This window comes from Ixodes scapularis, unplaced genomic scaffold (genome assembly GCF_016920785.2).
Source record: "Ixodes scapularis isolate PalLabHiFi unplaced genomic scaffold, ASM1692078v2 PGA_scaffold12__126_contigs__length_90152505, whole genome shotgun sequence".
Classification (NCBI taxonomy): Eukaryota; Metazoa; Arthropoda; class Arachnida; order Ixodida; family Ixodidae; genus Ixodes; species Ixodes scapularis.
Genome location: NW_024609838.1, coordinates 36,689,943 through 36,703,983, shown reverse-complemented (window position 1 = coordinate 36,703,983; position 14,041 = coordinate 36,689,943). Strand labels below are relative to the sequence as shown.

General features: G+C 44.8%; 1 protein-coding gene across 1 annotated transcript in view; it reads right to left on the bottom strand.

The window, feature by feature from the left end:
* LOC121046977 (serine-rich adhesin for platelets-like) overlaps nt 1-9,892 on the bottom strand; it is a 156,914-nt gene extending 147,022 nt beyond the window's left edge. Inside the window, exons 1-2 of the mRNA XM_042289185.1 lie at nt 9,830-9,892; nt 6,763-6,869 (exon numbers count right to left, since the gene is read on the bottom strand). Of these exons, the coding sequence (XP_042145119.1) occupies nt 6,763-6,869; nt 9,830-9,892 (170 nt within the window). The remainder of the gene's footprint in view (nt 1-6,762; nt 6,870-9,829) is intronic.
* Between the last annotated feature and the right edge of the window lie 4,149 nt (nt 9,893-14,041).

Below are 14,041 nucleotides of genomic sequence, written 5' to 3'. Positions count from 1 at the left end.
CAAATTTAGTGTGGTCAAGACGAAATTAGTATTAGCATCAACTGCTACAAAGTAGTTTAAACTTTTCATACCGAAGAATAGAAAACAACAAATCAATCGATAAACCGCAAAAAAGAAGAACAACCGAAATTTGTGAACTTGTCTTAAATTGTACATTTTTTGCTTTCTTTCTATTTCTCACTGCGTATCCTTTGTCGCTGTTTTAAGCTCATGGAGTAAACCTGATCAATACGACTTCTGCGCCCAATTCTGGTACGTCAAAATTTAAAAGCAAAACCTTATATACTGCAACCGCCCAATACCCGAATAATGTTCCCACTCAAGAGCGTCGTCGCTGAAAGCGGCACTCCCGTGATCGATGGGAAGTGCCTGCGTCGACAATCCTGCGTGCGCAAATAAGCTTGCGTAATTTCGCTTCTATATCAAGCTTAAATGCAGCTTCACCAAAAGCGCGAGAGGGTATAGACGCGATTATTTATCAAGCCTATCTTTTTCTTTCCAGTGCACGACATGATTGAGTAATGCAGGTATTGGCGCACAAGCAACTGGAGTACGTCTTTGCTCGCCAGTAACTTTTTAGTATGTATAGAAGGAAAACTGATTACCCACTTAGGCGCGACAACGTGGACGTGCCGCATATTACAATATATAAAGCGTGGTATGCTTTTAACATTTTTCGCTGATACAATTTCTACAACGGTGCGACGTATTACCTTCTTTTTTTTTTTTTTTTTAATGTGCAACTTTGCCACGGGAGTTATGTTATTTGTTAGATTCGTTGACGAGAAGGTTGAAACTGACTTTTGCTAGCCCATTTATTGCGATCACAATATACATATGCAGGCTTATCAGTACAGTTTCGGCGCGCCGAGCGGCTTAACGTAAGTTGTTGTTGTTGTTGTTTTAATCCGTGAACGCTGTACACTAGTGCGGTCTGTGCAAGTGAGTTATTCGGTTAGAGGGACATCATATAAATGGCTAATCGTCAGGAAACGCGAGAAGCGCTGTGGCGTGTGCTAAAGTTAGTACTCCTCTAACAGGCACAAGGCTGAAGGTGCAAAAAGGATAACACTACCGGGTAGGTTTAGAACACCGCCGGATCCCACACGTCCCGAGTCTTTGTAAAATTTACTGATTCGGTCGTTTTTGATGAAGCCCAGCAAGATTTCAATTAAAATTACGTATTGATCTCTTCTAATTAAAACGTTGATTAACAAATTTTAGTTAATTATTCGATTTATCTTGACGATCATCTCTCTATGTTATTTCCCTCTGGCCGTAAATTGACCTTCACAGACGGAGTTAGTGTAGCCTTCACGACTTTATTTTTAAACAGTCAGTGAAGCATTAACAAAAAAAATTGGCAGCGACCATTATTTCTAAAGTCCTAAAATGTACAAAATGCAGCATTTAAGGAGCGCTCGTTAACATTTAATTAGGACACATTTATCGTTTTTGACAGTGAGGAATTTATTGCTTAAATCACCTAGATTAGGCATTTCAGCAAATGCAATGAAGTTAAAGTAACACTTGATTGGGTTTATAAGATGGGGCTTGCTCGTGTTGGTTGCCTCGTAAGGGCGCACCGAAAGAAGAGGGGGAGGGAAAATTAAGGTGTTGGAGAATATAAAGAAAAAAGAAGTGAAACAAAAGACGGAGGCCACGTTCAATAGAGAGAGAAAATAGGAAGTGTAAAAACAATTGTTCGAAGATCAATGGGATTAATGCAATAAAAATGCGTTAGCATTGGTTCTTTCTTACCCCCTTTTCATGTATGTCGTTCAGATATGGCTGTCTTAACTTTTTGTATCTTCTTGTTCTTGACCAAGCAAATATTTATTGTGCGGTAAAGATCAATAAAAGTTAGTTGAGAGTCAGCGCTGTGTCTCTGACCTTCTACTTCTCCTCTGCCGCGCTGTTTTAAACGTTTTAATTGTGACGTACCAACTAGCCCAAGCATCAAATTTAGCCTTTTCGTTCGTTTACGACCCCTCACAATTCGCTTATTACCGCTTTCCTGTCTGTCATTACCCCTTTTTATTCGTTCGTGACTACCTTTGAATCGTTTACGACCCGTCGTTTTTAATATTTTTTCAGCCCCTTTACCACTCGTGAAAAGAACCACATCGATCGCCGGAGCGGCAACTGTGCTGGGCCGCAGTTTGAAAGCATTGCATGTTTTCAAAATACCCCGTAGAAGTACGACTTACGGGACGGAAAATTAAAAAATTGCTTCAAATTGGGTGGCAAAAAAAAAAAAAGAAACGGGCACCGATTTTCATTTTCGTGACGCTGGAACACTTACATGCTCCAGGCATCCCCGGCCGGGGTGTTTACTGCGTCCTAAAAAGTGGACCCTCGATTTCCACCTGATCATGTCGTAGACGTTTTATGTTGTCGCCCTTCGCGATCCTGGCGGTTTAAAAGCCGCTTTGTCAAATGTGACCAACGACTTTTCTGCTGCAGGTCGCCCTCCAGCTCGGCAATAAAGGGAAGCTTCGACAGCCAGAAGATGGAACGCCGCGACGACAGCGACACACGCGTTCTCTCTCGTCCTTTCTTCTTTCTCCCAAAACTCCTACACCCAACCACTAGGATCGTGACACTCGGCAGCGTGACATTGAGGCTGTGTTCCAAATCTCACCCAAATGGATCCGAGTCACTCCGGCGGGTAGTGTCACGTGACAACACCGATTGAAAAGTGCTGGACGCGGGTAGGTTTTGGAACGCCAAGGTACAGAACCCTTACGCTAGAGTAAGATCCAGTAAATTTTGGAACATGGCCAAAGAGTCTAGATTGTAGAGAGGGCCCATCTGAAACCATAGGGAGTGTTTGCAATTTAATGGTGGACGCCTCCCGCGTCGAATGGTCGCAAGTGCGCATGCTCTGCGTTGTAACTTGGCGATGAAGAAAGCAGGCGGAAAGGCAGAGACGCTCGCAGACAATTGACGGGTTTGTCACCACCTGCGGCTCGTATATGCATAAACGTATTACACTAACAACAAGCGCATATCTTCACCTCCAAGCACATGGACATATCTGCTGTTATACGAACTACCAGTCAAGTATTGGGGGGGGGGGGGGGGGGGGGGGGGGGGGGGTTCTGTTTGATCACCACATCACTTGGAACGAACATTTACAAAAGCACATGGGATGTGAATTTTAAAGGGACCATTTTTGTCTCATTAGGAAAATCCAATATGCGGTATGGAATTGCGGTATATGGGAATCGTACAGGTTACAAAAAGCAGGGGATCGATATAATTTTAAAACATGTTGTAAATAACATTTTTACAGCTCAGCTTAGGACAACTTAAAAATTGCAAAATAAATATTATTGCACCACATATACTATCACTTAATCATTTTTATAAGTACGTGACACTAACTAACAAATACTAATAAACAACTTTAAATTTAAAGTAAAACAAAAGATATCTGTGGCGTACTGACAGATTTATAATTCCTAAAGTATTTACGAATTACGGTAAAAAAGAAAGACGGCAGTCCCTATCCTCATTATTTAACACTTGATCAGTCCTCGTTTCATTTATAATCCATTCTACTAAAAAAATGTACGTGAAGAGATTCATATGTTTGGCACAGTAATCCCCCCCCCCCCCCCTTATGTCACTTCAAAATAGTCATTTTGTTAGATTATGAATTTATGATCTGTTTTGCTTATACTTTTTTACACAATATTGCATAAAGATTTATAGTTGTTCGTTAACTGCTTGGTGCCAAATACACGCAAATGCTTTCGTGGGCCAGCACGTTTCTGTATATATTTTGATGTTCAATAAAATTATGAGTATTATAATTATTATTGCGAACGTGCCAAACAAACCCCGTGGCTTCGATCGTGCAGTTGGACACTCTCTGTAATGCAGGCTCTCTATCGTGAAAGTTTTTTTTTTTTTTTTGCGACATCATTTTTTGTTATTTTGGGATCATTTTTGAATGCACGGGCGAAAGGACGCTAAACGTACAAATGAAAGCAGAATTTCAGGTCCGTACACATGTACTAAGAGAATTCCTTCCTCATTTCCAATGTCTACACACTAAATCTTCTAACGAGAGCAATATAAGAACTTGTCTCGCGTCACTGCAGCCATACAGTGCCATCGTCTGCTAGGCTTAGTGGGACAAACTCCGGCCAGATTTAGTGGCGCTCCACCATGCCTCACAAGGTCAGTCACGTGACCGGTGCCACTACGGGTCGGGTAACCACGCGACGTGCGTCGAACCAGATCGCGTGACCCCACGGTTTCATAACGGGGACTCGCGTGACACCGGGTCACCTGACTCACGGTGCCAAGTCGTGGTGTCATACGACGTCGCGGTGTCGTCTAAGTTAATACGTCGGGTAGTGTTTGGTATCAAGTGGTATAACATGATGTCGTGGCGTGCGGTGTCACCTAGGTTATTACATCGAGTGATGTTTGGTGATAAGTGACGTAACATGACCACGTCACGTGATTTCATACGTGGTAACGCAGTGCAACGCGACATCCCGTCACAAGACTCCACGACTTCACGAGACGACGTCACGTTTCGTGACGACGCAGTGCCACATTACACTGCCACGTGACGCAACATGACGTGACACGACTTGGCAATTTAAATCACGGTGTCACGTGAGATTGCGCTGCTCAAGGCGACGTAGTGTGGCACCACAACTTGGCACATTGACGTAACAGCGCCACGTTGCAATTCACTTGACACTGTCGTTTCACAACCTTACTTTTTTTTTCACCTACTATAGAAATATGCGTGATGTATAATGTTAAATTGGGTTGCAGCCCACGCGCCGGCCGTTCATAAGATAGTTTTTTTTTTTTTAATCAATGTCATTGCTACTTATGGTGCGACACAATTTAAGTAACTATTGCCACAAGTCGCGTTCTTGGTTGATACCAAGTATATCTGTTTCTGTAATTGCACTTGTGACGTTTGTAGATTTGTCTAATTGTTTATGCACACCTAATTTTGATACATTCTGTTGTGTCTACTTGCTACTCACCCCCCACGGCATACCTCAATCGCGGCTCTTAAAGTATTTAAAGAAGTTGGCTACGCTTCTGAGTTGGGGTCACCCTCTGGTACATGGCCAACGTTTTGGGACATTCCTAAAACGTTTCCGAGCTTTGAAGGGCCGTAAAATAATATCTGTATGCGTCCAAAGGTTTAATTACTGCTTAGTAATATTTTATGGCAGTTATATTAAATATTTTTGGAGAACACTGCGATGTTTGCTGTTGTCTAGTGGAAATTCTCATTCCAGTGCATTTAGCAGAGAAACACGGAGAAAGGGGTGTTCAAGAAGGTTCGGGATGGTGGAAGTTGTTCCTTGTTATCATTTTTATTATGTCGCGAAGAGGGTGTCAACAAATCTGTAAAAGTGACGATGTGCAATAAGATCATTAGTTGTGTTTTGAGACGGTGTGCGTGTTTGTATTCGTTATTTTCTTCATTTTTTTTTTCCAGTCTCGACTTCTTAGTTATGGAGGTAATTGAACAACTCGCCTGCGTATTTTCACTTTTATATCGAAAGGGTCCATGAAACAATTCTTTTTTACTTTCGCAAAATACTACTTAGAATCACTTGCTAACTTTAATAACTGTATAAACTTGCCTTAGGTCGTCTTTCTGGGGTATGTCAAATTCGAGAAATATGAACATCGTTCGTCCCCTCAACTCGGAGCCAAAACAAGCGGCCACTTGGCTTGGTGCCTATCCTTTGCCGCCAACATTAATCATAGCCACGCTCTGGAGATGACAAACTAGAAAACCCATGCTGAGTACGCCTCTGCAAAGTCATGAACATTCCAACCCTATATTCTTTCATAACCCCTTTTAAAGAAATAGCGGCTGGAGGGTGGTCCAGGTGAGGCTTCCCCTCACAAAGACTGTACCCGCCGTGAAGCTACCTTCTGGGAAACCTCCGTTCATCCTCAAAAACAAACTTGCGCGAAAGCGTATGCGCCGAGAAAGTGCGGGAGACGAGGAGACGTGAGAAGGCGGGAACGTCAGAACGCCGAGCTCTGATTGGACAGATTAGAGGGTAGACGTAAAGCTAGCTGCCTTTGTCTCCATTACACTTTTCGAATGCGTTCGAATGCGGAAGCGAAACGCCGGGGGTCGGCGTTCCGCGTTCTAGCGCCTCCGACGAGCGCAGTGGAGGCGAAGGCTGAGCCGACGTCCACCTAAGCCTAATATTGTCAAAACCCGAAATGACATTCTGTGCGCCTGTGGCATCTATTTCAGTTGGGAAAAAAACTAAACTTGTCAGCAAGAAAGAAAACAATATTATCTTTCTTGTTGACTAGGGTTTCTCGCTGATATTATTCCCACAAACGTCCACAATGTCACATTCTTTGACAATATCAAGCTTAGATGAATGTCGGCGCATAAAAAGAAATATCGTGTTTTTTAGTTATCTTTTGATCCAGGCAACACCATGTTGTCAAACTTCCGTATTCGATTCGAACCGCTAGTCTTGAATTCTCACGCAGTTGGAGTTTTTTGAGAAACATAGTTTATTTACCCTGGGCAAAAAACACGGTTCTCTTTTCTCGAGAAACCCCCCCCCCCCCCCCCCCTTTTCCTCCCAGTATATATAAATATGGAAGCGTTGTAAGAGAGCCAGCCGCAGCTTAAGATGTCGCCCGGTCCAACACAGCAACCTTCTGACTACAATCACTGCAGGTTCGTCTGAACAGGGGGTAAGTGTGATAACACCAGAAAAATAAAACGCCTACCTGATGAAGCCGGCAGAAATAGCGTAGTCCACCACGTGGTTTCGTGCCAACTTCCGCTTCCGGAGCCAGCGTTCTTCGGGCACAAAGTATACGTGCAGGTCGACCAACTGAAACATAAGATACGGGTAGTCGTATGGAAGTACGTTTGTTTTACGCAAAATTTAAGCCCCTCAAAAACCCACTAAGCTCCTACTGCATAATATTTTAGTTTTATGTGTGTTTAAGTTCGACAGAGATCCAAGCAATAAACGGCAGTTTATTTTCCTCCAGTTTGTGACACCCAAATAAACGCAGATGTGGCTCATTGTTTGCGCTTTTTGCTTTAAGGTTACGTCTTCTTCGGCCTTTTTTTTTGGGGGTCGGCAAAACCTCACAATTTAATTGGATGTGGAGCGGCAAGGACAGTTTCGACATTTACCACACACTGCGTTTCTTAATTCGTCGATGGCTGTAACATAAAATCGGCGTTATTCGGTGCTTACTCTGGGCGGAGAAACCATTACGTCATGAAACAAACAACTGTGTACGAAATGAAAAAAAAAATAAAAGCAGCAGAAACATAAAACATGACCTCCGATTTCGGCAAATGGCGTATCTTGAGAAATCTAGTCAGTGACAGCTAAAAAAATAAAACGCAGGGCGTAGCTTAGTGTGTGGCTGGTTCCTCGGCGTTTTTATCAACCGATGCCGCAATCTTATTGGCTGCAGAGGGATAATAAAATGCACAATATTCTCCACACCCAGCGCTTCTTGAATTGTCGGTGTCAACAGCGTTACAAAGACCGGTGCTTACAATAATGCAAACCTTGTGGTATTTTCATAAAGCAAACCCAATATTAAATTTCAAATTAGGGCTAAAATGTCGACCGGGTTTTTTTTTTTTAGTAATATTATGTTCATTCAGACGATCTGTAAAAATGAGACGCACAATCACCGATAATTATTATGAATTAAAACGAAACTCAATACCTCAACGTATTACCTCGGGTTGGGAGCCAGTTCAAGTTATCACAAAACTTAAAGTATACCTTGAAGCCTCACATATCAGCTCCCGTCATAAAAACACGCGAGCCAAAATAAGTCATAAATTGAATAAGTAAATATTTAAGGTGAAAACTTACGTCAGACGACCTCACTGCATCTTCGCAAACAAAAGAGTTGGAAATGAGTAATTTCCAGGCTACATACAGTTTCTCAGAGAACGCGCGTCATATAAATAATTGTAGCTCTCGTTCTACAAAACACCGGCAAGCGCAGGTAACATCGAGCTTGCACAAATTCTGTCCGCCGCAAAAGATGCGTGGACTGTCGCACCCTCTCCTCCAAACTTCCCTAGCGCCACCGCCAGGACGTTACGTCATCGTAGGAAGTTCGTCACACCACCGTTACTGCACAACTTACTATGCATAAACACGCTAGCGTCACAAACGTTGAATTAATGCCGAACCATTCCCACGCAGAACCGGTGATTCGACAACTCAGGAGGTAGCTTTGCATACATTCTACCGAAGTCGTGGATTAACCCCACCCTCCACGACATAACAGAGGTGCCGTAAGAAACGGGTTCTTTCGCCTAATAATGAGATGCAAATGAGCTGACCTAAATCTAAAAGGCATGACCCGTGACTCCGCAATTACCCTATCAAGGTCCCCTTATCTTCGCGTGCCCGCATACCAGCGGACCTTTCGCTTCCCTCAACAAAACAAAGTAATTAGGCAAAAAAAAAAAAAAAACGTGACCGCTGACAAGAACACGTCAAAAGAGAGTACAAGTAAAACGCAAAAACAAAAACTCTCCGAAAATTTGGGACAGGTCAGAACGACTATTCGTAACACGTGTCCGCCATGGGGACGCGTAGGTGTGTCCCAACGACCTAGATTCTGAGGGCTCAAGGTCTTCAGCCCGCCCAACTACACCAAAAGAGAGCGTTCCTATACGGTAGGCAAATCCGTACGCCTACCACCGCCTCGATTCGGTCAGACACTACTGACATCCGAACTTGGGAGGCGGTGATAGGCCTCGTCATTTGGACAAGTCGAACCATTCCGGCTACAAAGACAGGACGACAATGTATCTTCGGTTAATCTAGATGCAAATGCAGACCATGTGGGACACTTAAACGAATGAGGCCAACTCCCCGCCAATGACTCATTAAAGCGAACGAGTCGGTGACGAGTTACGAGGAAAATAGTGTTAATGACTGTAGGGCAACAACCTCATGCTAATCACATTACTATAATCACTGCTAAATTGAGAACGGCAGGGCTTGTCTTTCGAGCGCCCTGCCTCTAGCACGCGCTCTGTCTCTTCCGCTGTCCTTTGCCCGCGCGCGCGCTTTCGAGGTGCACGTGGCGCCAAAGCATTGTCGTAGGTGTTAAGCTCGCGCGGGAAGCGGGGCATCTTAAGCTTCTTTCTGCCGTTCTAACCTCGTCAGTTACTAAGCAGGTGTGTCGTTAATAGGATATGATGTGACCGAGATTACATAGTTTTGGCATTAGTTCCAGATGGTGCAGTAAGTACATTGCACCAAAATGTAAAAAGTCAAAGGATGTCTTACAGCTAGGCCCTTATCAGAAAGGAAATGTTTAGCAAGGTAAAGATGGTCATGTGCTAGATTCATTATTCAGTTCTCAAATTAGTTGACTTTCAACCGATAATAGAATATCATTAGCAGATCGTACATCTTCCGCAGCCTGAACAGTGAAAAAGTGTCATCCAAGGACCAATAATTTTGAACAACAAGCGTTCTCGCTGAAAACCTAGATGCCAAAAACACAAAAGAAAAACGAGCTGTTGTCGTAAATACGGCTACTGTTGTTTGCGACTGAAAAGAAAAAAACAAAAAAAAAGACTAAGCTCATTGCTCAATGGCGCTTCAGAAGGAAAAACCTTTAAAGGTGCACAGTATATAAAACAAAGATTTCGATTGAGCACCGAAACTATCTCATCAATCTCCCGTTCCAGTCAGAAGCAATGACAAGAGCTAACATGAAAGATCAATCGAGCATGCAAACAACATTACCACGCCGAAGAGTCGTGCTAGGCCTAACAACGGTTGCGACCTACCTGCTCCGACGGCGGGCGGCGTTGCACGCTGCTCCGTCGGGGTTCTTCACTGACCTGGTCCATGACTTGTTGACACGACGACAGCAGCACACCCGCACACAACACACAAACACAATCAAGATCCTACCATGATGTATCTCCGATAACCCAATCAGTCAAAGAAGGTTACGTGACAACCTCCAAGGAAGCGTCAACGTTTCGGTGTCGGCGAAAACGAAAAAAACAAAAATAGCAGACGACTCTGTTTGAAGAAAGGGGCCGCAGCGATGTCGATGGGGGGAGCGCGCGAAGTGCGAGTTGCGAGTTGGCCAATGCCGCCGCGGTCGATGGTTTGGGGCTCGCGTTGCCCGTTGCCTTGGTGACGACCGGACGCTGTACGTGACTTGATGTGGAAGGCCACAGGGTGTGCGGCCCGCTGTTGACCGGTGTCTAATGGGAAAAGTGTGACTCTCCCTTCGTTACGGTCTCATCCAAAAGAAAAACAAAAAAAGGTGGGCTTTTAAGTTTTACGCAACTGGCTGTGCGTTCGTGCGGTTACCCGGCTGGGTTTTTTCCGGGTTTAAGAGAGTTCGTGGAAGTCTCTAGCGATCAGTGTTCAACATTGGGCAAACATACGTATGCTTCGCGTATTCTGGGTTAGTTTTGGGAGCTGTGTGAGTGATCACCGCGCTGACGTGAGCGCAGTAATTGCTGGTAGAGAAAAAAAAAAGAATGAGGTCATGTCGGTGTTTCGCGTTCAAGCATGTCTGCATTCAGAATTTTTCCATCGTGCTGGTTTCGCAGCTTGGATGTGATCAGGTTTTAAGAAGTTAGCAGGCACCTCTTTTACCGATCGCAAGCAACCGCGCAGTCTGCCAAGTCTAACTTTTTAAAGTCAAGCTTTTTTTTATGGCTGTGATGATGCATTGCAGCTGCATTTGCTTTGCTCAGTAAACTTATGAGCAGCAAAAATGAGCACGCCGACGGTTTACGAGCATGCGAAACGGTTCACGGCAGTGTATTATAAATGTCTATGTTCTATGCATAAATTAAAACAGTATTATTTCAACGTTTTTTCTCAAAGCGAGCTCGCACGGACGGCAAATGTCAGCGATAATTCACAAGCTGAACTTTCCTTGTCCAAAACGTATCGCTAGCAAACAGTAAAAAATAACGTGCATTGTTTACAATACGCGCTAGACGTAGCAAAGTCGAAAATGAAGTGGATTGTTTACAAGACGCGCAAAGCAGCATGTCATTACAATAGCTGTGGTAACCAGTACATTTTTATTACTAAAAGTTTGCATTTTGAGCGCAAAATGTCAGTCAAAATGCATAGTTTTGTCCGTCCCGCAGACACGACTGGCGCCTTTTTTTCCCTTGCAATTTTGGTTCGTGCTTTTAGTAATTACTTCAAATTTCACCCCGCACTCGTTGTCTTCTGTTGGACCATGGACTCCTCTATACTGACAAAGCCTGGCAGTTCGACGACGCAGCCATAGGGTGCCCGTTTACAGATTTGGAGGGCGAGAATCCGGTAGCACAGAGCATGAAAGGGCCTCTTCTTGAGGAACCTGGACGTCGGCGCGCAGCTTTTGCAGCGGCGAGGACCCTAAACACACTTATTCGCTCGGGAGAAGTGTGTTTCGGCGTCTCGCCGCAGCAGGGCGCCTGTCACGTGGCCCTCCTCTCATCTGTTGTCTGCCGCTCCACCTTTTTTCATTTCGGCGGCCGCTTTTCGTAGCGATCTGCCAGGCTTTTCAGTATATAGGAGGCTATGGTTGGGCCCTGGCTGTGCATGCTACGAAGTGTTTGTTACCAAAGGCAGAGAGAGAGCTCGCGCTCGAAGAACACCATCTTAAAGTTTACGAATTCGCAGTCCAGCACGCGCGCGTCCGTCGCTTTGGAAAGCGAGCAAATCACGTGCCATACACACTAACGCCCAAAATGACACCGGCCACAAGCGCGCTCTTTAAATATTCTACAAAGTTACTTCACTTACATAAGTTCCTTGGCTTTGCTTAGGATAGGGTGTTAACATTAAAAATTTTTGTCTGGACGCCTTTTTTTTTTCCTGTTTTTTTTTCATTGAGGAGTGCATCAAAAAATGTCTCCCGGCACGAGATTTTGACCTTGGCTGAACTACAGCGGCATCTTGTCACCGGATATTTCTTTGCATTTCTCCTGAGCGCGTGCCGTCTGCATCGAGTACTACAAAGAGAGCCACTTCCCTTAAAGGGGCCATGAAACGAATTTTGGGTTGGGATGAATGATTTTAAATTGGGACTTTACTAATCGCATATCGTTTAGTTGGCCAAAAGAAAGAGGCTAGAAAGTCAAAAGCCAGCTTTTCGGTACGAACATTTGAAAGTATAGCGGACTATTTTGTACCTTCTTGCCTTCGAAAGCTCTCCGCCTTTTCACTGTGATACATCCACGGTTCCAAAAGCGCGTCACCGGCGCCAAACTGACGTCAGCAGAACCCAGCTCACGCATTGGACACGAAAACTGCGTCACTCGGAGGTATGCGCTCGTCAACCATCAATCCGTCGACGAATATTTGGATTCGCGTTCGTGGTCAATGAGTGCCCTGACGGAACTTATTGTCACTGGGGAATGACAAGTTCTATGGTGTGCAGCACCGGTGCCGAAGGAATGTCACGACCACGTGATTTCACAATTCGTATTTGAGTTGAGGATTGAAGCTAAGGTGGAAGAAGTAGGAAAATTGTTTCATGACCCCTTTAACTAAGGGAAATTGAACTTGTACAGCTGTAAACACTTGAATGGTACTATTTTAGTAAACCTTTCCGGAAAATCAAAGAAGACCTCGCGGCAATACCATCCTGCATTACTCAGCGGGGGAAGTTCAGGGGACGTTCCGATGAACGCTCGTGCCGACTGGGATGTTTCGTATGTCCTGGAAGTGGCACCGTTTGTTTTCTCTTATCATTGAGGTCTCGTATCGTACGAAAAAAAAATCGAACGCAGAACGATGTCATCAGATTATCTGCTCGCTTTCCTTCTTAGTCATCTGCGTTCTGGGATTACAGATTGATATATACTCACAAAGTCTGGCAGTTCGACGGCGGAGCCATAGTGTGTCCGATCGCAGAATTGAAGCGCGAGGATCTGGTAGCACAAAGCATTGATCGGGGAACCTGAACGTCACCGCACAGCTTCTGCAGCGGCAAGGACCCGAAACATGGTTTTCAAACCCGTCGAGAAAAGAAGCAATAGCGCGAGGAACGCGGAGCACGAGCGGACATTCCAGCCGTCGGGAGAAGTGTGTTTCGGCGTCTCGCCGCAGCGGGGCGCCCTTTGCATGCCGCTCCTCTCATCCGTTGTTTGCCGCTCCACCTTTCCACTTTCGGCGGCCGCTTCTCGTGGCGATCTGCCAGTCTTTATTGGTATAAAGGGGGCTATGGATAAACCCACGCTAACTTCGTTTTCTACACCTAGATAATGTCACGTGCTCTATATCGTGACGTCACAATGCGCCAAGCGGACAGTGAGGGCGTCACATATCTCCAGAAAGGTCTAGAGAGCCTCTATTACAGGGAGACTTCAACTGCTTAATCGAGGTCACCTGGTTTATAGGCCGCGTTTGCAATACGAGCTGCGAGGAGGTGAGGAACGAATTGGCCGTCTGCAAACGTCCCCGCCTTTGCATCCGCTTTCCTCCTCGCCGGGCGAAAACGCAGCGCATGCACACTTGCCGACCGATCGTCGCAGGAAGTGTCTGCCATTAAATTGCAAGGGCTCCCTATGGTTTCGGATGGACCCTCTCTTCAATCTAGGCTCTCTAGCAAGGTATATTCGAACAGGAGCAAAGCCCGTCAGTTGTAACACTTTCTATTCAAAAACCGTTTTTTTTTTGTTTTTTTTTTTTGCTTAATGTAAATTCGTAAAACAGGAAGCGGCTTGCAAGCCTACAATATTGTGCGGTGGACGCTTTGCCGTGTTTCGTGACAAAATGGTGCGTAGCACAGGCAACTATGACGCCTTATGTGTGTAAAGATTTAATTGACGGTTGGCGATAACGCGCTCCAAGTAACGACGTTACCGGAACCACGTTACTATTTTCTGTAACGTCGTAACGTACTCGTTACTTTTCCAAGACAGTAACGGGTAACAACGTTACTTACTTCAAGTGACGGGTAACGTAGTTACGTTACTCGTTACACCTTCCAAATACCTGAAAAAGTACCCTTCATTTCTCTTTTTGTATGG